General features: G+C 50.8%; 2 protein-coding genes across 2 annotated transcripts; one reads left to right on the top strand and one right to left on the bottom strand.

Annotated features, from left to right (window-relative positions):
* The first annotated feature begins 165 nt into the window (after positions 1-165).
* Positions 166-18,246, top strand: PTCD1 (pentatricopeptide repeat domain 1). Its single transcript, XM_047089348.1, is given in 11 exon segments — positions 166-248; positions 2,515-2,945; positions 2,947-3,003; positions 5,271-5,411; positions 8,484-8,702; positions 10,467-10,568; positions 12,737-13,444; positions 14,500-14,616; positions 15,310-15,492; positions 17,130-17,304; positions 17,423-18,246. Coding segments are annotated over 10 exon segments (2,133 nt in total). The 5' UTR covers positions 166-248; positions 2,515-2,537; the 3' UTR covers positions 17,446-18,246.
* BUD31 (BUD31 homolog) lies at positions 17,741-27,771 on the bottom strand. Its single transcript, XM_047089355.1, has 6 exons — positions 27,671-27,771; positions 26,348-26,482; positions 25,798-25,918; positions 19,890-20,012; positions 19,502-19,668; positions 17,741-17,986 (listed from the first exon to the last, which is right to left on the bottom strand). The coding sequence occupies exons 3-6, from the start codon at positions 25,889-25,891 to the stop codon at positions 17,936-17,938; spliced, it is 435 nt and encodes a 144-aa protein (XP_046945311.1). The 5' UTR covers positions 25,892-25,918; positions 26,348-26,482; positions 27,671-27,771; the 3' UTR covers positions 17,741-17,935.
* Between the last annotated feature and the right edge of the window lie 43 nt (positions 27,772-27,814).

Below are 27,814 nucleotides of genomic sequence, written 5' to 3'. Positions count from 1 at the left end.
CCGAGGGATGCCGGGAGCTCCCGGAGCCCGCGCCGGCCTTTCGCCTGTCCAGACCCGGCCAATAGAGCGCGGAGTACGGGCCGCTCCGCCAGGCCCGACTAGCTGCCCGCCGATCTCCTGCCTCGCCTCGCTGCACCGGATAACCTGCATCCGCGCGCACCGGGTGGGGAGTTCGCGTAGCGGACTGAGCCTGCGCGAAGTCGGCGGAGACGCGTGCCTACGGGAAGGTGGCCGGGAAGGAGGGCCTGGTGCGCGGCGCTGTGAGGCGGGCACGCGAGTGGGGGCGACGCGGCGGGGTGACGCGGGGCCGCACTGGGGGTGACGCGGGGCTGGAAGTCCGGGCTGCGTTCTCTGGGCCAGACTTTTCGAGTGGGAGCCCATTTGACCTTTCCTGGAGCCCAGTACTTGGGCCGGGACAGGACAGGGGCCGCGAGTGTCACCGCCGGGATCGGAGTGGGGGACGTGTAGTGAGACGACCGAGGCTCTAAAGGCCAGTGTGGAGTGGTCGGGCTGGCCAAAGGGCCCCTGGGAGCGTCTGCCGAGGGGCGGATCCCCCAGAGTGGCCAGCGGCAGCGCGTCACTAAATCAGGGGTTGTTAGCTTGGGCAGGTTAATGAACTTGGGGAGGAAGAAAATTACACCTTTAATTTTCTCTGTGTGAAATGAGCATTTCCTTCCGTGACGGAGTAACGTTAGCAGTGCCCTAAACTAAGTCGTGATTTCCAGTGGGGAGGAGGGTAAATGATGGTTGGACATAGAGTATCTGCAACTACTTACAAGCTATCATTTACGCCCATCACTGCTTTGACAGGATGACAGAATCTTGGTATTCAGTGTGTTGCAAAAGCAGCGTATAAACTAATGTAGCATGAGTTTGTTTTCAAAACGTTTTGATACCTATTTTGATATCATTGGTTTTTTTTTTCTTGCAGTGCTATGTGTTTCATTTAATGCATATAAGCACTTTAATATGGCTACCTGAAAATTTTTAATTATATATGTGCTCACGTTATATTTCTGTTAGAGTTGCAGGCATCATCCAACGTGGAAAAGGCCCTTTGTGCTAATGTCACTAGGGTGGTGGTCAAAAGAGGCTGTCCAATATCTTACTCGGACCTGGGTTGGAAGTCAGCCCAGTTCCACAGCTGGCGGGTCTTACCTTGATATTCCACTGTATTGCGGCAGGACCCCCCAGCCAGTTGCTCCCCTTCCTGAGCCTCAGTTACTAATCTGTTCAATCTGCAGTCACTTCTGCAGTCTTACCAACTGTGACCTAATATAACTAGATCCTAAAATATTTTCAGGCTGGCTATTCTGGTGTTTTTTCTTTATTAAAGAGTTTCAAGTATGCAGACCAGGATGTCTAGCTGTCCAGTAGAAATACAGTGCGAGCACATAACGTGATTTAAAATTTTCAAGTACTCGTGTTATTATAAAGTTTAAAAATTGGGAAACTCATGTTAATTTTCTTTAGCCCAGTATGTCCAAAATTATTTCAAAATGTCATGTCGAAAGATTATCGTGTATATATTTTACGTTCTTTTTTTTTTTTTTGGACACAGTCTTTGAAATCTGGTGTGTAATTTGTACTTAAAGCACATCTTCATTCAGACTAGGCATGTTTTAAGTGTTCAGTAGCCACATGTGGCCAGTGGCCACTATATTAGACAACACACCTCTAGTCCATTTACCCACATATTTTGCAGGAAAGACACGTTTGAATTAACTTCCCTGTGCAGAGGCCCAGAATGCTGACAAATATTTCCTAATAATACATTATAATAGCTACGATTTCTAAAATTTCTATTAAATGAAATGTGCTAAAAATACCTCATTTAATCTTTACCCTCGTGGTGAGGTCGGTAGGATTATCCTCACTTTTTACATTTTTTTATTTTTTTAATGTTTATTTATTTATGAGAGAGAGAGCGTGAGTGGGGGAGGGCAGAGAGAGGGAGACAGAGAATCCTAAGCAGCCTCCAGGCTCCAAGCTGTCAGCACAGAGCAGATGCCGGATTTGAACTCACGAACTGCGAGATCATGACCTGAGCTAAAGTTGGACGCTTAACTGACTGAGCCACCTAGGCACCTCGGATTATCTGCATCTTGCAGCTGATGATATCTAGGCACAGGAAGGTCAAGTAATGGGTCTAGTCCCGCAGGACTCAAACTCAGCTCTAACTTCAGTCCCCGATCTTTTAAATCATGGCTTGATAATATCAATAGCTTATGTCTGTCGGGTGTTTACTATGCCAGCACCATGCTGCAGGCCATGTATTCGAAGCCTCATTTGATCATTGCTACAGTGCTGTAGTTGACCCCAGTTTACAGGGGAGGAGACTGAGACCAGAGCAGCCAGTGCTGGGAGACTCGTGGATGATGGTTTGGCAAAACTGAAATCTGAACCTGGGCTTTCTAATCTCAGAGCTTGTGCTTGTACTCACTTCTGTGTCCTCTTTCTGCCTTTTGTGACTACAAGACCAGTTAGACTTCACTCTTTTTCTGACCTTGCCAGGCCCTAGAGGGGAAAAGCCAGAGATGGACCTTGTGAGATTCGCCCGGCTCTTCTCCGGCCCTCGCCCAGTGGGACTGTATGCCCTTCAGCACCTTGACCCTCTCAGAGCCAAATGGGCAGGAGGCAGGGAGTGGCCTAAATGGCTGAGGGCTGCGGGGCTGACACAAGCCTGCAGCAGCTCCCCCTCTCAACTGCCCCTTGGCCAGGGGAACCAGAAGAACAGGAGCAGCATCAGCTCTGACCTGAGCCAGCCTGGCCCCATGGCCACTCAGGAGGAAGAGGAAGAGAGCTTTGGGACCCTCTCCAACAAATATTCCTCAAGGAGAATGTTCCAAAAATCAACAGCCCAGTTGTATAACCTACGGCTCAGGGAACAGAGTGTTGATGAAGATGAGGAGAGGGACCTGGAGCCAAAGCCACGGCGGGGCCGGAAAAAACACCCCTTACTGGTACTTCTTCCGGTGCAAACACCTGATCAAAGAAGGAAAGGTGAGGGAACCTTTGGATTCTGCTGCTCCTGGGTCTACTTCTTGGTAGTTCAGTATTCTCGAAGGGCCACCTTACCTTCCCTATCTCTAAATATTTGGATGCTCAGGGCTCTTCTCTGTCCTCACTCACCCTGGGTGCTGCACCAGGTGACCCACCAACCCCCTTGCTGTCAGGGTCCCCCTCCTTGTTACAGTTCTCATGTTGGTATCCTCAGCCCATCCTTCCCAATCTGCATATCCAGCTACCTCACCATCTCCCTTACACTTACCCACATTCATCTGAAGGTTTTGTTCACAGCCTTGTTTTCCCTGCACTGTCTTCATCTCACTAAATGGCGATGCCTCTCAGGCCAGATGCCTTCAGGCCATCCCCAACTCTTCTCTTTCTCTCACCAGCTCCAGGTTCAAGATGTTTCCAGTCCTAACACTTCCCTCAGGGCTACCCCTAGCCTTAACCTCAGCCCCTCAGCTATCAAAACCCTTGTCACTGGGCTCCCTGCTGCTCACACCACCTCTTTCTCCCACATCTGCTTGCAGCACAGAGCCATCCTATTAAAGCAGAAAGAAGATTGTTATTTTTCTTTCCAGGACTCTCAATGTGTTCAATGACATTGATGTTCATTTTATTAAGTATAGATAAAGACATTGCATTTATGTTTAAAAATTTCTTAGAGGTGTGTGTTGAAGATTTGGGGAGTGAAATGATGCAATGTCTGGAATTTGCTTTAAAAAATTCAGTTTGGAAGGGGCGGGAACAGGGTATGGTGAAACAAGATTGGCTGAACGTTCATCATCATTGTAGTTCTATTTTCTTTTGTGTGCGTTTGAACTTTTCTTTCTTTTCTTTTTTTTTTAACGTTTATTTATCTTGAGAGAGAGAGAGTGTGTGAGCAAAGAAGGGCAGAGAGAGAAAGGGAGAGGGAGAATCCCAAGCAGGCTCCGCGCTGTCAGTACAGAGCCTGACGTGGGGTTCGATCTCACTTACTGCAAGATCACGACCTGAGCCGAAATCAAAAGTCAGACGCTTAACAAACTGAACCACCCAGGCACCCCTGTTTGAACTTCTCCGTAACGAAAAGTTGAGAAACAGAGAAGTCAAAGCCTCACAATAGCTTATGAAGGCTGCAAGATCTGCCTTCCACCCTCCTTGGCTTTCCACTCATCTCCCCCTCCCTCACTGTGCCACAGCCATTCTGGCCTCCTCTCTGCTTCTCCAACTCCCAGGGAGACTCCTGCCTCAAGCCTTTTGCACTGGCTGTTTTCTCAGATAGCTGCATGGTTCCTTCCCTCGCCTCCTTCAGATCACTGTTCTGTCATCTTCTGGTTGAGGCCCTGCTTGGCTGTCACATCTAAAACTGAGTCCCCCATACCCTTCTTTTGGCACTGCTTGCTTTATTTTTGTTTTAAAACCTATCACCATTTGACACAGTGTATATTTTTCTTAGTTATCTCATTTGGTGTCTCTTTCCACACTAGAAGATGTGTTCCATGAGGGATCTCCCTCTTGTTCATAGCTGTATCCCAGCGAATAGACTTTGCCTGGTACATAGTAGGATTCAGTAATTACTGGCTGAACCGATGGACAAAGAAAATAATTAAGTTGTAAAGGAGTGAATTGAGGATTTAAAGGGGATGGTATAGGAGTGGGGACGGGGTAGAGACGACTATGGGCCAAGGGGATCTGCAGCCAGAGGAAGCTAGTCATTCAGGGCTGCTCTCTTGTGCCATCTCAGGAGGCTGCTGCTGTGAATGGCCGCCTGTGATTGTGCAGCACAGTGGCCCTGAGTGTACCTACCAAACTGGCCAGAACCCAGTCTCCCATCCAGCTTAGACCCGGGGGGCTGGCACTACAGATGGGGTCACCAAGGAAGGAGGGGGAGGGCAGATTCCAGGATCTGCAGAATTAATATTTTCTGAGGACTTACTGAGGGTGAGGCCCTGGCTCCACTCTAGGCCCACAGACAGGCAAAGACATGGCCCTGCCTTTGAGGACTTTAACATCTGGCTGGAGGGAAGGCAGGCATGGCAAGGGGGCTGAGAGCTTTTGTAGGTGGTGGGAGTTTAGGGGGCTTTTCTTCCTGGCCACCACGAAGCTCCCTTGTTGCAGAGCACAGGAACCAAGAAGCTGGTGGCAGAGGCCCAAGGCGGATGTGTGGCTCCCGGGCACGCCTGGGAGGGTCCCTCAGTCTCAGTCTCCTTCCCTTTTGCTGAGGGTCTCTGAGGCTGACCTGAGCCCCCTCCCATGTTCCCCCCCCCCCCCCCCACCAGCTGGCCGAGGCCCTGGAGCTGTTTGAGAGGCAGATGCTGAAAGAGGAGCGACTCCAGCCCCTCGAATGCAACTACACGGTGCTGATCGGGGGCTGCGGGCGAGCCGGATACCTGAAGAAAGCCTTCAGGCTCTACAATGATGTGAGTGGGGGCTGGGGCACGGGGCCAGAGGGGTAACGCTCCAGAGAGCATGGGCTTTAGAGTCAAAAGGAGCTGGGTGCATATCATGAGATGTCACCTGCTGGTGCATTACCCTGGTCAGACTGTTTAACCTTCCCAGCCTCTGTTTCATCATCTGTAAATCGGAGGTGGTCTTGGAAGATTACATGAATTTGTAAGTCCTCCGACCAGGGCAGGCCCCACCCGACCTCTTCCTTTTCCACTGCTACCCACCCCCAGTTTGTTTCTCCTCCTTACCCCCCATGCTCTATGCACATGCACACCCTTCTTTCAGAAAAAAAGGGCTTTTACTTCTCTTGGAAGATGATTTTACTTTATATTCATCCACTTCTTGTGTTGTATTTATCACTCGCAGAGCCAGGAAGCTGTTTCTTTTGTGACTCTGGAGAGAGCTTTGCCAAAGAGGATAGTAGACTCCAGTATAAGAGACCCCATCCTCTCTTGGAGCCAGAAGCTGGGAGCATCCTTTCTCCCAGCAGGACTTGTTGGGAGCCCTCGGCTGGTCATTTGGGATGCTCTTACTGTAGGCCTGATCATCCCTGGCTGGAAGCAAGGGGGAAGAGTTGTGGTTACAAATGATAAAGTAACATGTCCTCTAAAAAACCTAATTAAATACCATGGTGTAGAAAGACATGATCAGCTAGCCAGCAAAGAGCATTCAGGTGGTAAGTGAGGGGCAGGTGGGGCCAGAGGGTATTTATTGTGGTTCTTGGTAAACAGTCCAGAAGCAGACACTTGCTTACACTTGGGGGATCCTTAAGGGAATTGGCACATGTCACCTTGGAGAAGCTCAGTTCATTCTTTTTATTCTCTATCAATTTGCTGCTTTTTCTCCCCAATACACTTTTTATTTTGGAATAAGTTTAGATTTATAAAAAAGCTACAGAGATATGTGTTCCCAAATACCTCTCACCTAGCTAATCCTCGTATTAACATCTTACATAGTGAAGGTACATTTGTCAAAACTAAGAAACCACCACTGGCACATTACTGTTAACCGAACTCCAGACTTTACTTGGATCTCACCACTTTTTCCACTGATATCCTCTTTCTATTCCTGTATCCAGTCTGGGTTCTCATACTGGCTTCTCCATTTTGTGATTATTATTATTTTTTTTGAGTTTCCTTTTTTTTTCCCCCTGTGACATTGACAGATTTAGGGAGTGCTGGTCAAGGATTTTATAGAATGTCTCTCAATTTGTACTTTTTTTTAAAATTTAAATTTTATTTTTTATTTTTAAAATTTGCATCCAAATTAGTGAGCATATAGTGCAACAATGATTTCAGGAGTAGATTCCTTAATGCCCCTTACCCATTTAGCCCATCCCCCCTCCCACAACCCCTCCAGTAACCCTCAGTTTGTTCTCCATATTTATGAGTCTCTTATGTTTTGTCCCCCTCCCTGTTTTTATATTGTTTTTGTTTCCCTTCCCTTATGTTCATCTGTTTTGTCTCTTAACGTCCTCACACGAGTGAAGTCATATGGTATTTGTCTTTCTCTGACTAATTTCACTTAGCATAATACCCTCCAGTTCCATCCATGTAGTTGCAAATGGCAAGATTTCATTCTCTTTGATTGCCGAATAATACTCCATTGGATATATATGCCACATCTTATTCATTCATCCATCAATGGACATTTGGGCTCTTTCCATCCTTTGGCTATTGTTGATAGTGCTGCTATAAACATGGGGATGCATGTGTCCCTTCGAAATAGCACACCTGTATCCCTTGGATAAATACCTAGTAGTGCAATTGTTGGGTCGTAGGGTAGTTCAATTTTTAGTTTTTTGATCAATTTGTACTTTCTTGTGATGAGGTTGGGGTTATGGGCTTGGGGAAAGAATATCACAGAGGTGAAGTGCCCTCTTCACTTCGTGTCACGGGACCTATCACAAATGACATTACCTTCTTGGTCACTTGGTGAAAGTAGTGTTTGCCAGGTCTCCCCACCTGTACTGGTTTTCCTTTTCCATTTTTCTGTGGGTGTCCTTCACAGCTGCTACTACTGTTGTTGGTTACTTATTTGTCTGGTATGATTCTTCCTGTCTAGAGCATGAACTCAATGAATACAAGCTGTGTCTGTCCTGGTAACAACTGGTGGCCAGTGCCTGGCTTGTAGGAAGTCCTCATACACGTCTGTTGTATATGTGAGTCCACACAGAGCATGCATCATCCGTCCTCAAAGTCAGGATCACCATCCTCATTTTTCAGAGGAGGAAACGGAGGCCCTGGGAGATAAAGTGCTATGTCCAGAGTTACCCTGCTTGAGAGCACTGGAGCTGGGATTTGAGCCCCAAACGGCCTGACTCTAAAAAGAAGTTTCTTTACACTCCTCTGCAAGCATCTTGTCACCTGCCCTCAGTCAGGTGGCCTTTGTCTGGGAAATAGCACTTGGCTTTACCAGGAGCTTCTCAAACTCGAGCTTGCTCAGTCACCTGGAGGGCTTCATAAACACAGTGTCAGCCTCACTCCTGGGTGTGTGACTCTGCAGGGTGGGGGATCCTGAGATGTGCTGCTAGTGTGGGGGCCACTCTCCTACCTGGCCCTCGCAACAGCCTTTCAAGATGATGGTATCACCCCCATTTTTCCAGGGAGGAGCTAGCTTGCCCGTGACCACTCAGTTAGGAAATGTGGGAGCAGGGGTTTGATTGTTCCCTCCTACCTTTCCCCAGACCACGTCCACCCCATAGATCTTCACAGTCAAGGTGACCTCGTCGGCCAGTGGGTGGGAGCATCTGGAGGATCCTGCTAAAAGCATCTCAGGCCCAGAGTGGGCTGATGGCCATGGGGAGGGTGACTTTGGTGCATCTGGAGTGCAGGGTTAGCTTTCAGAGTCCCTCTGGCTGAGTCAGGGTTTTGGAGAAGTAGGCCATATTTGGCATATTGCTCAGCTCCACCTTAGCACAGGCCCTGCTGGGGGCCTGTTTAATGGAGGAACAGAGTCCTCTCTAGCTTCCTCTCAGGGCAGCTTGTCACCTGTGTGTCCAGCTGACCCCAGAGCCACTTCCAAGTTTCTTCCCATCAATGCAGATGAAAAAGCGGGACCTGGAGCCCTCAGATGCCACATATACGGCCCTGTTCAACGTCTGCGCTGAGTCGCCCTGGAAGGACTCTGCTCTGCAGAGTGCCCTGAAGCTCCGGCAGCAGCTCCAGGCCAGAAACTTCCAGCTCAACTTGAAAACATACCATGCACTGCTGAAGATGGCCGCCATGTGCGCAGACCTCAGGATGTGCCTCGATGTGTTCAAGGTGAGGGTGCCTCTTCCTTCCTCATCCCCCACTTGGGGCCAGTCTCACGTGGCAGGTGTGAGGTTGTGGCTGCGTCCCTCGTGCAGGGGTCAGGCGTGGCTTCACGACTCAGAGGCCTCGTGGGACACATAAAGAGGCCCCTCCCCTGTGCAGGCAGGTTGTGTGTGCCGCTGTGTGCTGTGTCTCCCTGTGCGGGACTCGGTGGTGCCACAGAGGAGGGCGGGGCTTCATAGCGCTGAGGTCAAGTCAGCGCCCAGCAGGGCAGGCCTCCTGCCTAGAGAGAGCAGTGGGAAGAAAAATCCTGGTTTCTGGGAGGGTGGAGTCTGGCAGGTCAGTGTGCCAGGTTTGAGGGGAGCAGGTGAGTGGGCTCATGGGAGTGCTGAGCAGGGGCCCGAATGCCTCAGGGCTTTGGCCTGCAGCCTCTTTTATTCCCCAGCTTTAAGGTTTTTATCTCCAGTTCCGGAGAAGGAGACAATGAGGGAGGTTTAAGCAGGGAGGACCGAGAGCAGGGTGGTGGTTCTGCACTCTCAGGTTGTGAAGGGAGATCAACATGAGTTAACACCCAGACAAAGGCTCATGGGAAGCAGGGAAGGCTCTAGGTGCCTACGACCAAACCTCAGGAGAACTGGACACACCCTTGGCAGCGTTGTCTTCCCTCAGGGCCGGCCTGCTCTCTACTTTTAAGTTCTGTCTCACTCTTCCCATGGCTGACCGACGCTTTTCCTCACTACTCCAGTGAGGTCCCACCTGCGCACTGCAGGAGCCAGGACCCGATGGAGTGTCTAAGTACCATGTGGTGCGGGACAGCCTTTGACCAGTCCCTGGGTTGGCTGCCCTGAGCCGGCCTGGCCTGTGGGAGAGGCAGGATCATGGGGTCTCAAGTCTGGAGACCTCCCTGAGTGACAAGTCCCTCTAAAGGGTGCTGTGTGAGAGGCTGGTGGCTGAAGCTTCCAGAAGAGGGCGGTGTGGCTGATAGGCCTCTGACCTGTCCAGAGATGGCATTGGTATTTTATGCAGGTCACTCTGGCTGATGGGGGAGAGGGCCCAGTTCAGAAAGAGCAGTGATTGTCCAGGAAGAGGGAGCATAAACTAGAAGCTCACTGAGATGGAAGAGTTGGTGACTGAGGGGGAGACGGGAGAGCGGCAGCAGACCGGAAGGGTGGGAACACCCATGCTCACAAGAGGGACAGAGGAAGACAGGCTTAAGGAGACTCTGAGGTGCTGAGTGGTGGAAGAAATATCAAGAAGTCTGGCCAACCCCGACAGGCCCGGGAGAGGCCAGCGCCATGAGCGCGTACCATGTGCAGGCCCCACACCTTTTGGTAGGGTTGTTCCAAAAGTCCTCTAAGGCACGTCCTACCTGTGACCCCACTCTACAGATGAGGAAGCTGAGGCCAGGGAGCTTAATGCCTTTCCCACGCTCACAGCTGGCCTATGGCGAAGCTGGGACCTAAAGCCAGTTCTGTGCAGTTCCAGTGCCTCAAGCACAGGGGCTAGAAGTGGCTGCGGGGATGGTCTTTGCCAAGGGGCTGCACAAAAGTGATCGCTTCGGCCAGGAAGAGCAGCCTGGAAGGAGAGGAGGACGGAGTGCAGGCAGCAGCTGGATGGCTTGTTCTGAGCCACTCTAGAGCCAGATTCAGGTCCCACCTCTTCAGGATGCACAGCCTGGGGTGCGCTAGGAGTGTCTGCCCTGAGTCAGCCCCGTCGGGCCCAGGACTGGGCTCTGCCACAGGTTCTCAGTGTGACCTCTGTTCCCTCCCCCAGGAAATTGTCCAGAAAGGGCATGCAGTCACCGAGAGGACCTTCAGCTTGCTGCTCATGGGCTGCATCCAGGACAAGAAGACGGGTTTTCGATATGCCCTGCAGGTCTGTCCCTCCCAGCTCTGCCTTCCTACCTCTCCCGCTGTGCACCTGTGTCAGGTGCAGATGATGATGCGTGCATCTGAGCGGCTGTGACGGCCCTGTGCTGGGTGTTTTTATATTTGTGGTATTTTGGCCTCTGCAAAGCACATGGCTTCCCACCGTTTTACAGATGGCAGGGAGAGGAGGCCCTCAGACGCGGCATGGCTGACCCCCAAGTGAGGGCATAGCCAGTCCTCTCCCACTCTACCGAGTGGCCTTCTGTGCAGCTAGCTCAGATCGGCTATGCTCACGGTCTCTGAATGCCCATAGCACACTTACCCAGAGTGCTTGTTCAGCCCACCTCCCTCAGGCCCCCACTCAGCATCTCTGCAGGTGGGACCCAGGGGTCTGCATTTAATCCTGAGAGATTCTCGTGGACATCGAAGTTGAGACACACTGCTCTGATTCCACCTCAGGACCCCCGAGAGAACCCCCCCTCCTAATGAAGTGGGGTGGTGGTATTAGGAATGGTACCACAGCTGCTTTCGTAGCTTCTCACAGGCGGGGAGGACCCAGAGCTCACCTAGAGCCCTCCCACTTAAGGCGGGGCCCACAGACTGGCAGCTTAGCTTCACCTGGGAGTTTGCCAGAGAGGTAGGGTCTCAGCCCCACCTGGGCCTACTGCGCCTAGATCAGCATTCCAACAAGATCCCCAGGTGGCTGATCCACATGGAGCGTGAGCCCATGTGTCCCCTGGGACAGCCCTGACCAAAAGCTCGCCTTCCCTCTGCAGACTCCCTGGAAGCAGTAGCTTTATAGTGAAAATCAGCCAAGATCTTGTTCCTTCCTTTCCTTGTTCTAGATCTGTTCTAGTTAGAGGTAGTTTGTAACGCTAATAGCTGGTTTGTGTTTTGCACCTATTAAACTGCTCAAGCTAGGCACCAGTAGCCCCGTTTTACAGACAAAGAAGCTGAGGCTCACAGAGGTTAAGAAACTTGCTGAAGGTCCCAGAGCTACGAAGCAGAGCTGGGATTTGAACCCACATCCATCTGACTCTTAGAGCCCAAGCCCCCACTAAACCTCAGTTCTGTCAGCGTTTCCCATGGGGGTACCTGCTGAGATCCTTGCCCTTCTTAAATCCCTGTCTGATGGGCAGCAGATGTCTTGTAAGCTGCACCCACCTGGGCCTGACCAGCCCTTACCTTGTCTGCACACTTACCCTGACAAGGATAGGAAGTCGGATGTGAGCTCTCATCCCACTGAAGGTGGCCTTCTTTTTTTTAAAATTTTTTTTTTTCAACGTTTTTTATTTATTTTTGGGACAGAGAGAGACAGAGCATGAACGGGGGAGGGGCAGAGAGAGAGGGAGACACAGAATCGGAAACAGGCTCCAGGCTCTGAGCCATCAGCCCAGAGCCTGACGCGGGGCTTGAACTCACGGACCGCGAGATCGTGACCTGGCTGAAGTCGGACGCTTAACCGACTGCGCCACCCAGGCGCCCCAAAGGTGGCCTTCTTTTGAGCCCACAAAGGCAGTGAGACCAGTGAGCCCTGTGTGGCATCTCATGGCATCTTAGAAATGGCGTGGTTTTGGTGTCAGACTGACCCAGACATGATCAGGGCAGTCCTCTGTGGAAAACACACTTGAGTGTGCAAGGCACTGTGCTGTGGGATAAAAATGATCTCAAGAGGAAACAGGGCTGCCAGCTTGTGAGGCACTCTTCCTGGTTGAGTCCCCTTCCACTGTGCCTGCTCTCCAGGAAGTGTGAGAAGGCTGCACGGGGCAGGGCACACAGTGAGCACCCAGGAAGTACAACTAAATCCAGTTCTTAAGTCATTCTAGACTCTTCCGGAACCTAGCCTCTCTGATCGTCCCTCCCCAGAGGAGTACAGAGAAGGCAGGCAGAGACCCAGGGCAAAGTCTGTTCCCAGTACAGGGGCCTTGGGAGAGGACAGAGAGATGAAATTGCGAGAACAGTTTTGGGGTAAACTAGAGGGAGGACAGGGGTCCTCCAGAGAGTCCTCAGATTCTCAGGATTCTCAGTTGTCTAGAACCTGGCGTTGGATTAGATACTGTCCAGCTCCTTCCTGTGCCCTTTGCATTTACTGAATGGTTGTTGACTCCCTGTGCCGGCTCTGCCGAGGCCTTTTCTGAGAAGGAGCACAGGGCCAAGCTTGTCTCTCCCCGGTAGGTGTGGAGGCAGATGCTGAGTCTGGGGCTGCAGCCAAGCCAGCATGGCTACAACCTGCTCCTGGGGGCAGCTCGAGACTGCGGCCTGGGGGACCCGGAGGTGGCCTCGGCACTGCTCCTGAGGCCCAGGGAGGAGACAGTCTTGCTCCAGCCCCTGGCAGGTGGGTTTCGGGCAAGGAGGAGAGCCCAGGCCCGGGAGGGCGACGGCATGTCAGTCAGGCTGGACGTGGAGGCCCTGGAGAGGCAGCTGTTTCTGGAACCTTCTCAGGTGCTTGAGGGCCGTCTGGAGCCTCAGGAAGCCAGAGGCCCCAGCAAGGCCCAGCCCGAGGTGGAAACCAAGACAGAGCCTGACCACATGGTGGCCCTCACTTCTTTGGCCCCAGAGCCTTCTCCCCGGGGGCCGGAGACCAACCTCCTGACCTTGGGAGCAGTCTCCCCAGCTGTGGTCTCCTTTGGGACTGTGACCACCCCGGCTGACCGGCTAGCCTTGATGGGGGGCCCGGAGGGCTTCCTGGGCAAGATGGCAGAGCACGGGCTCCGACCCAACATCAAAACCCTCACACTGCTTGCTGAGGTGGTGGAGCCCGGGAGTCCCGCGGAGTCCTCACTGCTGACCGTCCTGGACATGCACCAGGTGGAGGCTGATGTGACGTTCTTCAACACGCTGATGAGGAAGAAGAGCAAGCTTGGAGATCTGGAGGGGGCGAAGGTGAGGGGCTCAGAGGCAGGCACCAGGTTCAAGGCTGCGGTCCCTCCTTTCCCTTCCCTCCTCTGACCTTCTGACTGCAGGACCTGGCTCCCCTTCAGGGTGTGTCATCCGTTCCTGCAGTAGGTGGCCAGACTGTCTGGGGCCTCTGTTCTGGGCCTGGGCCTGAGCCTGGGCTTGGGCAAAGCTGACAGTCGAACGGTGAACCAGCCAGCCACTCTCCCCATCCCCGTTGAGGAGCTCCCAGGTGGGTGGAGGCAGACATCAAACATCCTCACACTGCTGAGGGGCACATGGGACACGTGGCCTAAGAGGCTGGTGGCTCCCAAGTGTGCCCACCCTTCAGCCACAACCCCGGACACACACACACTGATTTAGCCCTCTGTGTTAAATGCTGTTCTACAAGCTTCCCATCCTTTCCTCTCTTCACTGGCTGCACCACAAGGCTGTGCTGGTACAGGCTTCCCCATTTCATAGATGGGGACACGGGAGTCCTTGTGGGATTTTGTCCATGTGTCTTTGTCACGTCTCTTTTGTCAGAGCACTGACCTGGGCTCTTGTGGGCTCTTGTGTCTTGTGAAGAGACACAGCTTCTGCCTTCAGGCCCTCAGTGCAGAGCACACCTTCTAGACAAGGTAAACATGACAGAACCCCTCCCTGAGCCAGGCAGCCTGCGAGGCCATCTTCTTCCGCAGCCCCTGGCCCGGGCAGCCTCAGCCGTTACTTCCCACGCTGTTGTTGGCGCTGTCTCCCGCCTCAGACACTGAAGGCCGAAGGCCAGGGTGGATGACCGACAGTGGAACAGAGACAGGAATGTGAAGGGATTCATGTTCCCATTCACGTTCGGGGAGAAGGCAGGGTAGTCCTTGCAGAGCAGCTGAACTCTGGGGAGCTGGGCTGAGAGCAGCATCTAGCGTGGCTGCAGAGGGGGCTGCGAGGCCCCCGAGCATTGCTGTGCCCCCGAGGCCTACAGCACCCAACCGGGGCTTCAACCAGGGAAGGCTCTGGCTGGGCCCGGTGGGTTACAGCTTACAGAAGTGCCATGTCTGTCCTCACAGGCTCTGCTGCCACTCCTGGCAAAGAGGGGGATCCTTCCCAACCTGCAGACGTTCTGCAACCTGGCCATTGGGTGCCACAGGCCGGGGGACGGCCTGCGACTACTCGCAGACATGAAGGTGAGTGGGTCCTGGCCAGGCCAGGTGCTGAGAATTCGGGGGGGGGGTACTTGGGAAGAGAGGGCCTGGGCCCTCCTGAACCCCCAGGCCTCTGCACCCAGACAGCATAAACAGTGTGCATGGGGGTGGGGAGTAGGGATGCTCTAGCTTCAGGTGTATAATGGTCATTGGCCCAATGTGAGAGAAAGTGGACCCTGGTCAGTTGCTGCAGGAGCCGGCATTGAAAGCAGAGGGTGTGACAGTCTTCAAGGTGGCTGTGGTGGGAGAGATTGAGGGAGGTCGTGGGGAGAGACTAGGCCCGGTTCTGGAGGGACGGAAGGTATGACCGGAGCAGGGATCTATCAGAACTTTGGGGGCAGGGGTTGCGGTAAACCTACAGCCAAGAGCCGAAGAGGTGGTCTGCACGTGGTTTACTGCCCGAGTCCACTGATTTCTGAGCAAGTTCTTCAGGGCTGAGAGGGTAGGATCCTCAGCTGGGTGGGCTGGGCCTGCCATGTGGGGGCACACGCTTTCCTCCTGGAGCAGGAAGGACAGCCCATCGTTGCCACAGGGTTCTGCCCTTCTTGCCCTGGTTGCTGGTCTGCAGAGCAGGCCTGAACGGCAAGGTAAGCCCCCTAGCCTGACACGCACGGTAGGCTGCTTTGTCCCAACAGTGGCCATCTCCTTGCTGATTGTATGTCTGTGATGTTCCAGAAATGCCAGATGACTCCCAACACCCACATCTACAGCACCCTCATCAACGCCGCCCTCAAGAGGCTGGACTACACCTATCTCATTGACATCCTGAAGGATATGAGGCAGAACAGAGTCCCGGTGAATGAGGTGGTCATCCGCCAACTGGAGTTTGCAGCCCAGTACCCACCCAGCTTTGATCGGGTGTGTGCACCAAGTTCCAACTCACCTGTCTTCTCTTTAACCACCCCTACCTTTCTTCCCCTCACCCCTAGGGCCGGCCTTTCAGCGGTGGAATTCCGTTGCTTTAAACTGTCAGTGGCTTCCCTTAGGAGAAATTCCAAATTCTTCAAAACACAGCCCGTGAGTCTCCGTCCCTGTGGCTCATTTCATCTTAGGCTACTCTTCCCTGTATTCACGGTCAGTCCTACTGGCCTCTTTCCTGCCTTGGGGTTTTTGTATTCCCTCTGCCTTGATAGGCTCCCCGTTTTTCCCACAACTGGCTCTTCATCCTGTGGGCCTCAGTTTGAATGACTCTTTCTCAGAGCTGCCCCACTACTGCTGCCCCTTCCCATCACGTACAGCACTGTTCCTTTTTGCCATGGTTCACAACCTGTCATTACACGTGCACGTGACTTTCACTTTTGCAAAACCATAAGCCCCTGGAGCTGGAGACTGCCTGGCAGTGCCTAATACAGTCTGTTTGTCAAGTGAATGGGACAGCAGCAGCAGTGGAAGAATCTGCTTTGTACTGGCCACTTCTTTCCCTGTTGTTCTGAAGAGAGCAGGCTCGGGGGCAGTGTGGGGGTAGGGGGCTCAGATTTTAGGTCTACGGAGCCAGACTCTGTGTTGAGTGGCTCCAGAGCAGCTGTGGCCTGGAGGAAGGAGCACAATCCCAGGGGGTAGGGAGTTGGCAGGGACACAGCAAGGCATGGGGTCAGGGACAGCCGTGCCGGTGCAATGCTGGAATGCCATTTTGAAGGCCCAGTAAGAATTCATGAGATGGCAGTAGAGAGCGTGCCTGGCAGAGGGCACAGCAGGGAGTATTTGGACAGTTGGTTAAGTCTTCTCATTGGTTCTTCCGAGTTATGTATTTTGGATGCTAATCTTTTGTTGGCTCCATGTTGCAATATCTTCTAGTTCGTAGATCTCTTTACTCCGTGGTGTAGGGCCCTTGGGGGTCTTCTCAGGTTCAGTCAAGTCACCGGACTACCACAGGCCCAAAGCTTATTGGATTCAAATCACATTTGTATTCCCTTACGACGGTGATGTATTTCCATTTGAGATGGTCGGGTTTTTGTTTTATGTACTTTTAGGCTGTATGAGATACATACAAATTTAGAATGGTTGAATCTTTTAAATCAGACTGTTTGTCATCATGTGGTAACAGTCTTCAACTTGGACATTTTTCGGGTTTTTTTGTACATATTCCTCTGCCAGCTTTCCTTTGGGATCTGCCAGGTTCATGCTGTTTGCTCCTTTCCTGCCTGCCTCTCCAGAGACCACTACAGCAGTGCTGAGAACGGAGAGAGGCACTCAGGCTGTGGAGGCCGAGTTAGGGGATTCTAGCTTGGGGGGCTGGGGTGACGTCCCTGGTGTGGCACGGCAGCTCGTATTTCGAAGGAGTGTTAGCAGGGGAAGTCTGGTCTACCCCACAGCAGCTTTGTCTCTCTACATAAGCTGCTCAGGGACCGAACAACTCTTCTGCCCTCTCCCTTTAACCAACTAGGAGCAAGAACAGCTTCCCTGAGGCCTGAGCCAGCTGCCATGGCTTGGGATTAGCTACAGGTAGCCTGCAATGACTAATGGCTCCTCTGAACCCCATGCGTTTCCATTTGTAGTACAAAGAGAAAAACACCTACTTGGAGAAGATTGATGGCTTCCGAGCTTATTACAAGCAGTGGCTGAAAGTGATGCCAGCAGAGGAAACCCCCCACCCGTGGCAGAAGTTCCGGACCAAGCCCAAGGGGAACCAAGACGCCATCACTGAGGCTGACGTGGACAGAGGCCTTGGAGGCAGGTGAAGGGAGGCCCCGGGGACTTCTGGCAGAGCTGGAACAGAGTGCGTGGTGTTTACAGGGCTCCATGGGAGCCCCGGGATGCTTTCCGTAGCTGACCCACAAATGTGTTCCAGTGGCCTCCAGCGCAAGGGAATAGTCGGGCCCAGAGGAAGCGCTACAGCATTCTGCAGGCATCGGTACGAGGACACACTGGGCCCAGGGCCTGACGAGTCCATGGCAGGTCCAAGAGCAGACCGGCTGACCTTGGCACGCCCTCTCAGGTCATCCTTGCCCCCATCACCAATGGAGAAAGTGAACTGGCTCGGAGTCACACAGCACCTACAAGGTGGAGTCAGGATTGAGTCCCAAGGGTGACGGGTCCCTCGGGTCTGGTGCTCACCCACTGGGTTCTACAGATGGCTGGCTCTCTGAAAGAACAAATGCAGGGCCCAAAAGGTTTAGAAGTTTTATTTCTACAAATCACAGCTGATAAACACCAAAGCCTTAACATGTAGAGACCATAATCCCACTCGGGCCTGGAGCACCGCTCTGCAAGAAGAGCTGCTCCCAGGAGAGGGCATGATGCGACAGGCAGAAACCTGCGAAGTCCAAGGTTCAGGGTGAAGAGAGGTCAGGGCCCGAGGGCCTCAGCCAGAGCAGCCCCGACAGCCGCAGTGCGTGCACTCGATGATCCGGCCCTGCAACAGAGGACAGCTGAGACACCACACTTCCACCACGTGTCACCCCTCCCCCCACGCGCAGCAATCCTCCCACCAAGAAGGTGGCGGGACATTCACGGTCTACCGTGACACTCTTCAGAAAGCCCTCCATGATGGATGGAAACAGCTACTGTGGACCCTGAAGCTACACTTCTGTGCACTTAATATATGCAAATTCTATGTACATGCTTATCCCACCACAAAAGGAAAAAAAAACCTGTGAGCAATTCTTGTTATTCTATGAAGTGAGCATGACACACCCTTCAATACGCTGGAAGTTGGGTCTGTGTACTACTTGGGGCTCAGTGCCAGGGGCCTCTGGGCTGGGGAACTTTCTAGTGGGGGCACCGGGAAAGAGGATGTACACCTGAATCTGTATGGCAGCCGAAGAGTCCTATCCCCTGGACTAGGTGGGCCCCAATGTCTGGCTGGGGGCTTACCCAACACAAGGCCCTAGAGCAGTGGTTTGTGTTGATTTTCCTTTTTCCTGTTTTGGAGGAGCAAGACCCTTACCTAAGCAAACAAGATCAGAAGGTGAAACCCAACTAAAGCTAAAGCAGGCTCTATCCTGGCCGCAGGGCTGGGCCAGCACCCCGGACCCAATGCCACCACAGAATCCTGGGGCTCTCAGAGGGGAGGCTTCTGCCACTTCACCACCTCTCCCTGCCCCTACCAGAAAATTCACACCCAGATTCTTCCCTTGGGGAGGCAGCCCTCTCCGATGCCCCCTGCCCTCTGGCCTTCCAGGTGATTCAGGGAGACAGAGCTACCTGCTGAGCTAAAGCCCCGTGCCTGGAGTCAAAGCTCTGTAAACTGTAACTAGTGTGCAGCATAGAGGGACCCTGTGATGAGGCACCTGTGTGACAGGCGGCCAACTGGGAGGCGGGCAGTCCAGTCTGACCACCTGGCTCGGCCCACAACGAGCAGCCAAGGGTGCTGCACTCAAAGGCCACTAAGGGTAACATCACAGTAACTGCCTCCTTCTCTAGCTCCAGTTCAGAGAGGCTGATGCTGTGAGCTCAGCTACTGCACACCCAGCATCATTCCGGAGCTCCCCAGAGAACAAGGTTCTGACAGAAGAAATACAGTGTAATTCTGAGGAAAAGGAGGCCTGGAAAATAGGGTACCTGAAGAGTGAGCCCCAGAGGGGAAGGACAGGAATGTCTGCTTACTGGCCTGTGCTTCCCTGACTCAGCCTTCCCACCCCCAGGTCATACATGAGGAAGGACTTCAGTAACTTGCCCAAGGGTGGAGTTGAGACTGACCCCCCCCAGACCTAACACGCCATTGCTGCCAAACTGCCGGGTGTGGGTTCCCCGAGAGAGCGATTCCCTCTCTCGGGAATGGCCAGCAGGCCATCCAGCAATAAGGACTACATTCCAGCCCAACAAAACAGTGTAAAATCCCCTGGCGTCACCCAGGACACACTTCTGAACTGAAAAAGGAACCTCCAACTTGATCATCAGATGTTACAGGGGCGGAGACCTCACTTACCACTTCCAGCTTGCTTTTGGGGACCCGGCAAATGCAATTCGTCCCAAAATTGGTGTCCCGTGTCTGAATGCACCGCAGGCAGCATAAATTCTCATACCCCTGCTTTTTCCATTTTGCGATCAGGTTTTTGTCTGCGTAGCCTTCTTTAATACAATATTCGTATAGTTCTGTCCAAAAAATGGGGAAAGGGCATCAGACCACGGTATAACACAGCTGCCCCAACCCATCACCACTCTTCCTTAAAAAGACTATTTCGCCAACAGTGGCCCCTCCCCGCCTTTTTTAGTGATAAGACAAATGACATTTGCTAAGGCTGTAAGAATAAGAACCATTAAATAAATGTGAAAGCCACTCAAGTTGTCCAGGCCAAGAGAATTTAGCTAATTACCTCTGCTTATGGCTTTCCGCTTATAAAAGAGGTCAAAAATATAGCGGGTTTTCTGGTGGTGGATCCTGAAGATGGGCCACAGAGATTCCACTTTCCTCTTTCCCTCATGAGGTTCTGTTTCAGCTGGGGAGAAAAAGGGGTGTGTTTGTTTTGTTGTGGCAGGCAGTGTTCAATCACAGGTCACAATGTTTTGTTTTGTTTTTTAAATAACTAGGGATAGGGGCGCCTGGGTGGCGCAGTTGGTTAAGCGTCCAACTTCAGCCAGGTCACGATCTCGCGGTCCGTGAGTTCGAGCCCCGTGTCAGGCTCTGGGCTGATGGCTCAGAGCCTGGAGCCTGTTTCCGATTCTGTGTCTCCCTCTCTCTCTGCCCCTCCCTCGTTCATGCTCTGTCTCTCTCTGTCCCAAAAATAAATACACGTTGAAAAAAAAAAATTTTTTTAAATAACTAGGGATAAAGAATAAATCCTACTTCATACCCTCTAGGTTTGCTGTCATCAAAGTGACCGTAACAGGTGTTGATGTGGAAAAATTGGATCATATGCTGCTGGTAGAAATGTAACATGGTGCAGCCTAGCCTCTCTGGGAAAGTCTGGCACTTCCTCCAGGAGCTAAACAGTTACCAAGTGCCCTAGCAGTTCTCTGGCTAGGTATATTCCCAAAAGAACTGAAAACACATGCACACGAAACTCCTCTATGAATGTTTAGGCGGCATTATTCACAATAGCCAAAAGTAGAAACAACCCAGCCTCAACCAACTGATGAATGGATACACCAAACATAACCCACCCACAGGACAGAATATCATTCAGCCATAAAAAGAAATCAAGTATGGACTTACTACAACACGGACGAACCCCGAAAACATGAAGCCAAGTGAAAAAAACCTCATCTCCCCAAAGCCCACCTACTGGATGACTATCTGCAGAGACACAAAGTAGGTTAGTGGTTGCCTCAGACTGGGGGGCGGGGGAGGCACTACTAAAGGGTGCAGGGTTTCTTTTGGAGGGGTAATGGCTGCTTGACTCTGAATATACTGAACACCCTTAACGCTTCAAAAGGGCAAGTTTTACAGAATATGACTTCTGTCTCAATAGAGCTGTTATTTTAAAAAAGATAAAAAATGAGCCACATGATTTAAACAAGATTGAAGTGGCAATTCTGTCTCTTAGCAGCTCCAAGTTGATCTTTATCACCTTGACTCAGTTTTTAGAGAATGGAGAAAGGGGAGGAGTGGTCAAGAAAAATGTGCCTCCATTTCTCCAACTTTGGGGACATTCTATGACTTAGGATGTAGAACTCAGCTCCACGAACAGGATTCTGTGATCCAAGCAAAAGGCAGGTGTTGAGGCCTGAGCAGTGCGCACTGTGTGCCTGCTGCAGCTGAGGCCCTGATCGAGTGCTGAAGACAAGGCAGTGGGGCAGACAGAGCAGGTCTGGAGCCCCGTTCCGAGGAGGGAAGCAGATCGGCACCTGGTGGTAAGTGGTAGAGGCCAGAGAGAACACAGAGGGGATGGCAAGTGGGGAGAGGGGGGACTGCCACTTTATACATGTGATCAAAGAAGGCACAAGAGGGACATCTGATCACAGACCTTAAGAAACAAGGGGTGGGCTGGGGACTGGGCAAAATTGGTGAAGGGGATCACAGGTACAAGCTTCCAGTTAGAAGACAGGTCCTGGAGATGTAAGGCATAGCATGGGAACTGTAATTTATAATACTGTATGGTACGTTTGTAAGGCCTGGATGTCACATTGTGTTAATCATTTCATATACACATATCAAATCATGTGCATGTGCATGATTTAAAATCATGTGCATGATATAAAACATGATATAAAACATGCATGTTTTATATCAATTAGATCCCAATTTAACAGGGGGAAGGGAGTGGGGCATTGGGTGGCTCAGTCGGTTAAGCAGCCAACTCTTGATTTCAGCTCAGGTTTTGATCTCATGGTTCATGGGTTCAAGCCCCATGTCAGGCTCTGTGCTCACAGTGTGGAGCCTGCTTTGGACCCTCTGTCTCCCTCTCTGCTCCTCCCCCACTCATGCTCACTCACTCTCTCTCACAAACATCAAAAAATAGTTTTAAATAAAAAAGGGGAGGGGCAAACATGCTTATAAGGCAAACAGCAATGCAAAGGCCCTGAGGCAGGACTACTTAGGGATCCAGGAACGGCAGTTGTGGGCAGGGGATAAGGGAGAGAGACAGGGGATGGAACTAAGGAGGGGGCTGCAGTGAGACAGTGTTTGACCTGGAAGGCCACACAAGGACTTTGTTTAACTGAGACAGAGTGCAAGTGGAGGAGGAGCAGAGAGAGAGAGGGTGAGGGAAGGAGACACAGAATCCAAAGCAGGCTCCAGGCTCTGAGCTGTCAGCACAGAGCCCGATGTGGGTCTGGAACCCACGAACTGCAAGATCATGACCTGAGCTACAGTCGGATGTTTAACCGACTGAACCACCCAGGTGCCTCAGGACTTTGGTTTTGCTCTGATGGGGAAGTGAACCACTGGAGGGTCCTGAGCAGACTGTGATCTGACTTAACAATTTGAAGCCCTCACCCTGGCTGCTCTGTAGAAACGACCGTAGGGAGAGAAGTAGGAAGCTACCGAAGTAATCCAGGTGAGAGTAGCTTGGACCATGTGGTGGAATTTAAAAGGAATCAAAATTTAGACTTGTGGATTTTCTAACATTGCACTATGGATAATTTAAAATGTACACAAAACAGCATATTGGACCCCCAAGACCTATCACACAGCTTCAAACATTTCTAGTATTCAGCTATTTTTATTTTATCTGGTTCTCCCCACTTCTGGGGGTGGGAAACTGAAGTATTTTAAAGTGATCTCAAACCATCAAGTGTCACATTCATAAATATCTATGTATCTCTAACATGTTAAAGACTTTTAAAAAAGGATCCACAATGCTAATATCCCACACAACAAAACCAACCATTCCTCCTTATTAGCAACCATACTCAGTTCAGTTTTCATTCATTGCCTCAAAAACACCTGCTGACAATGCATGTGTTTGAATTAAGGTCCAAACAACATCCAGACGTTGTACTTTGTTGGTCTGTCTCATAACATTCCCTCCATCCTGTCACCCTTCTTAGGAATCTGGATGTCTTAGATGCTTGGATAGGAAGAAAGAATGAGAAGAGTCCAGGATGGGTCCGTGGTTGTGGCCTCAGAACGGAAGCAGCTCTGGGGTGGATGAATGGTTCAGTTCTGGACATGGTTAAGTTTGAGATGTCCAAATGGGGCCACTCCATAGGCAGCTGGTATATAGAGTCTAGTTTTGAGTCACGGCTGGAGAAGATGTGGTCACCTGGGCAGAGTGTGGAAAGCCATGCATCCGGATAAGCCACTGAGGGAAGGGCACACTGCTGCCTAGGCTGCAGCTGGAAGCAGAGCCTCCCTCCCTGAGCTTTGGTCACTTTTCAGTCTTTTAATCATAGCAGCACTCCCATTTTTAAAGTCCCGTTTGGACCCATTTTCCCAAAACCACGTGCACATTCTTGGATGTTGTTTTGTACAGGTCCACACACAAAGTGGAACGCCGTTTCTGGTGGCTGATGCAGAGTCCTGCCCCTAGGAGGATAGGGCAGGAAGAAAGGCCAGGGGTAGGGGCATCGTGGCGCAAACTAGATGTAGCTTTTTGCCACTTTGCTAATGCCAAAAACTTCAAAAGCAACTGCCCGTTAACTTCAAAACCTTGGCAACAATTCTTTTAAAATGTTATTGTTTAAAAATCTAGCTAAGGGTTCATTATGCAAGTGTTTATGCTTATTTTCAACTAGTTTAAAGTCCTTATAAAAGCAGTTATTTACAAGTCCTGGTTATAGTCCACAAAAATAGTGCCTTTATTTCTGAGTTACCCACCAAACTCCCCTGCCACACAGTTTCCCCCATCTCTGCCCCTCAGTTGCTATAATCAGGCTCTTTGGGGACCTCCAGGGCCACAGCAGCTGTACAAAAACTTGAGTATGACCTAACAGACACATAAAGAGCCAGGCAGGGTCAAGAGTCAAGCTAGCAAACACTGGGGACAAACTACAAGAGAAAACGGGAACTCTCCATCTGCTTCAGTTAGTGTGAGTTGTCCTGTAAGTGGCCCTCAGATCAGGACAGGCCTGGTAATGCCACTGGCTTTGGGCTCCTCTGTGCCAAAAGGCACACAAGGGTCCCCCATGTCTAGGAGTGTGGCCACAGATACCACAGGCAAAAGTTGTGCTAGAGGCTACAAACGAGAAACCAGCAGCCCCAGCCAGCCTGAAGGCAGGCTTTGTTTGGCTCCTTTCACAAATACCTGCGGTTTTTTGTTGCTGTTGTTGCTAAAGTGTGAGCAGGGGAGAGAGGCAAAGGGGGAGAGAGAATCTTAAGCAGGCTCCATATAGCATGGAACCCAACGTGGGGCTCAATCCCATGACCCTGGGAGCATCACCTGAGCCAAAATCAAGAGTCGGAATCTTGTTTTTTTAAGTTTGAATTTTAAATTAGAAGAGTTCACATGGGGGCACCTGGGTGGCTCAGCTGGTCAAGCATCTGACTCTTGGTCTCGGCTCAGGTCATGATCTCACGATTTAGGAGATCGAGCCCTGCATCAGGCTCTGTGCTCTCACACGGAGCCTGCTTGGGATTCTCTCTCTGCCCCTCCCCCGCTCATTCTCGCTCTCTCAAAATAAACCTGGAGAAAAAAAAACCAGTTCACATAAAACAGCTGGATTTCTGGCTTCTCTTGGGGACGGGAACACCCCCCCCCCGAAAATTTGGCAAAACTTAGCCTGGATCCCAAGGTAAAATGGGCTTCGGGTGAATAGCAGCTCCTGCCCCTGTCCAGTCTGCCACATCCTCAGAGTTTCCTATTGTTCCCAACACTAAAGCCAAGTCTGGTGCCACCTGCCATCCACTGTTTTCTTCATAATGGAAGGAAGGACAACATGAAACGGGTCTTACACCTGTGAGTTTATCAAAAAATGGGAAAGCAAAGAAATGCTGATGGCCTATATGATTAAACAAAAATGGAAAAGAATATTTCTTTTGGAGACAATTTTCAAGGACTCACAAAATCTTTTCTATTATAGCGCTCTCCAGGTTCCTTTGTTTTGAATAGAGATCGGTTTGGGGAAGAAATCTCTAAGCCAAAAATGACCTTGATTACTGGAAGTTCTAGGTATTTAACAGAAGTTATCTGATACAATCAGTTTTGGGGAAAAAAGGCAACGTGACTTAACAATGATTTAATAATTATTGCTGGAGGCATGACCTCATAACAAGGGTTAGTTACCAAAAAACTTTAAAGGACCGCTTTAAAAAGCAATTCAGTAAGTAGTTACACTGTGATCATGTAAGATATAAGGCTCATGGCTTCGGATAAATTTTCTAAAACCATACTACATGATTCACAAAGTTCAGGATCATCGACATTTTTTGGGAACGTACATTATAAAAAACTAGTGTATAATGCAGAAACAAAGTGATGATGAAACCAGTGTCAAAGACCCAATATTTTTATTAAGATAAATAATAAAACTGTTTCAGAAAATGTGAAAATGAAAAAGGACAGGATTTTCCAAGTAAACATATTTTGTAAAATTCTAAACATGTACCTAACCAAAAATAGTAACTAATTATAGGTCTGCTATTCGATCTTTATTCTCTAAAGCTTTCATATCTAGTTGGCCCCAAAATGGCTTTGAGGACCTTTTCATTGGTGCCATCCTATTTTCCAGGACATAGAACATTCCTGAGTTAATAAGCAAACAAAACACGTCAGTGTCAGGAGGCCATAGTGGCGCTGCCTGTCTCTTCCCACCGATACTTGCATTTATGCCTGGCCCCTGGGGGGTCATCTAAGCCTGTGACCCTTAGACACACCTCACCCAGTCGCAAACTCCCCCACTCACCTTCTCTCATCTTTTGATCTAATTCATCCAGTGTCGGCTCGATCAACTCCCAACCATCTGGGGGAGCTTTCCGGCTTCTTTTGACTTTAGGCATGTTTCCCACAAGATAATTTGCAAAGATCTGGGGGCAGAAAATTAAATGGATTGGTTTCTGAACCTGAGATCCCCAAAGGCCTTCACTAGCCACCATTTTGGTGCACATTCACTTCCCTTACTCTGTTTCTTCATCTGTAAAATGGGGATAATATAATCTACCTATAGGACCATTGTGAAGATTTAATTGTAGTTATATGCAACATGCCTACATTAAATGTGTTTAATAGACTTTTTGGTGTTATCATTAACATCACCTATGAGCCTGGCCCTGTACTGGATATTGGGAACACAGAACAAAGAGTAAGACACAATTTCTATAGTTGAGAAGGTGACATTCTAGCAAGGAGATAGAAAGTGACAAGGCAATTACAACATAGTGTGGGAAGGACTATGGTTGGGAGAGACAAGGGAATGAGCGTTTAAAAGGGAAAAAGATGCTGTCAAGTCAAAGTACCTCAGGGTCTGCTTCCCAAGAGTGTAACAGAAAGATCTCTGATCTCTTCAGTTACAAACTCAACTTCTTGTCCAGCTCTACCAATTACTGTAACTTTGGGGGAGGTCACATTCCCTTTCTGGTCTTCAGTCTTATCTGTAAAACGAGAGCAGTGAATTAGCTTGATTGCCAAGGAGTTTTTGTTCATTTGTTTTTTAAGAGAGCACACAAACAGGGCAGAGAGGGAGAAAGAATCTTAAGTAGGAGCTCAGCACGGAGCCCAACACAGGCTCCATCCCATGACCCTGGGATCATGACCTGAGCCATATACTCTACCAGCTGAGCCATCCAGGCACCCCCAAAGAGTCTTCAAACCCAACAAAGTATTACATAAAGGCAAGTTATATAAAGTCCACACAATTAGCCAGTCCAAATCTAAACAACCACATTTTTCAAGTCACAAGGCATTTCTAGGTGGCAAAGCAAATCCAGGTTAATTACCTCCTACTGTGCAGCATAGCAGACTCCTATCCCCCAAACTCATTGGTCCCTCCCTTCTGTGGGGTGCCTGACAGTTTACAATGTCCACTCCCCCCCCCCCAGCCTCCTTTCCTTAATCCTCCACTAACAACCTTACCGATGAGAAATGAAACTTCTGCAGGTAAAGTCAGAGTCACACAGATGAAAACTGGGAAAGTATGACTCGGATGGCGGGGGGGGGGGGGCTCCTGACTCCCAAATCAGTGGTCTTTGGACGTATCTTCCCTGCTCTGAAGCTAGAGATGGTCAGAATCTGGACCCTGCCCAAGCGCGCCCGGCTGGAAGAACAAAGATACGGGACACCAATTTGCTATGACCCAGGGAAATTCGAGAGCCCTGGCTCATCTGGAGGTCAGAGGACAACCCACAATAGAAAACTGGTAGGAAGCAACTAGATCAAGGGGTGTCGGGTGATGTAAGAGGTGGCAGCGCTCGTAAGAAGAGCGTGGAAAGGCATTCGGAGCTAGGGAGGGAAAACATTACAGTCGCGACTGTACAAAAGGCTCATTGAGAGGACATCTGGGCCGAGCTTACAAGAACAAACAGCATTTAGACAGAAAACATTTTCGGGAGAGAAAACAGTGGGAGGAGTGGGAACCTAGAAGCAAGAGAACCCCTAAACCCATTCCCTGGGCAGAACGAACCAGGCGCCGACTCTTCTCGGGAACTCACTCTGACCTCCCGCTCCAGAAGCCCGCACCCGTCCCAAGCCAACTGCTCCCACCACCTCTGGGCCAGTGCAGATCTCCGATTCCTGGCCTTAGCGGTCACCAAGGTACTAGAGAACACAGGAAAAGCACTCACCTGAACCACCGTCGCCGTCAGCCGCCTCTTTATCGACGGCTTCCGCTTCCCAGGCAATCTCTCCAGGATGAGGTCCTCGCGGATCCCCTCCCTTTCTCGCGCTGAGATTGCGTCATTTTAGGTGTCTGCAGCTCCGCCTGTATA

This window comes from Lynx rufus, unplaced genomic scaffold (genome assembly GCF_022079265.1).
Source record: "Lynx rufus isolate CCGP_SWC_20201006 ecotype Redwood Valley unplaced genomic scaffold, mLynRuf1.p SCAF_27, whole genome shotgun sequence".
NCBI classification, from domain to species: Eukaryota; Metazoa; Chordata; class Mammalia; order Carnivora; family Felidae; genus Lynx; species Lynx rufus.
Note: the sequence above shows the minus strand (reverse complement) of the source record. Positions and strands in the feature narration are given on the sequence as shown.

Coding starts and splice junctions, on each gene's coding strand:
- BUD31 (XM_047089355.1), bottom strand. CDS start 25,891: ATGCCTAAAGTCAAAAGAAGCCGGAAAGCTCCCCCAGATGGTTGGGAG. Junction 20,013..25,797: donor AGATCAAAAGATGAGAGAAG/GTGAGTGGGGGA, acceptor TTTTCTCCCCAG/CTGAAACAGAACCTCATGAG. Junction 17,987..19,501: donor CCAAAAGCAAGCTGGAAGTG/GTAAGTGAGGTC, acceptor CCTCTGTTGCAG/GGCCGGATCATCGAGTGCAC.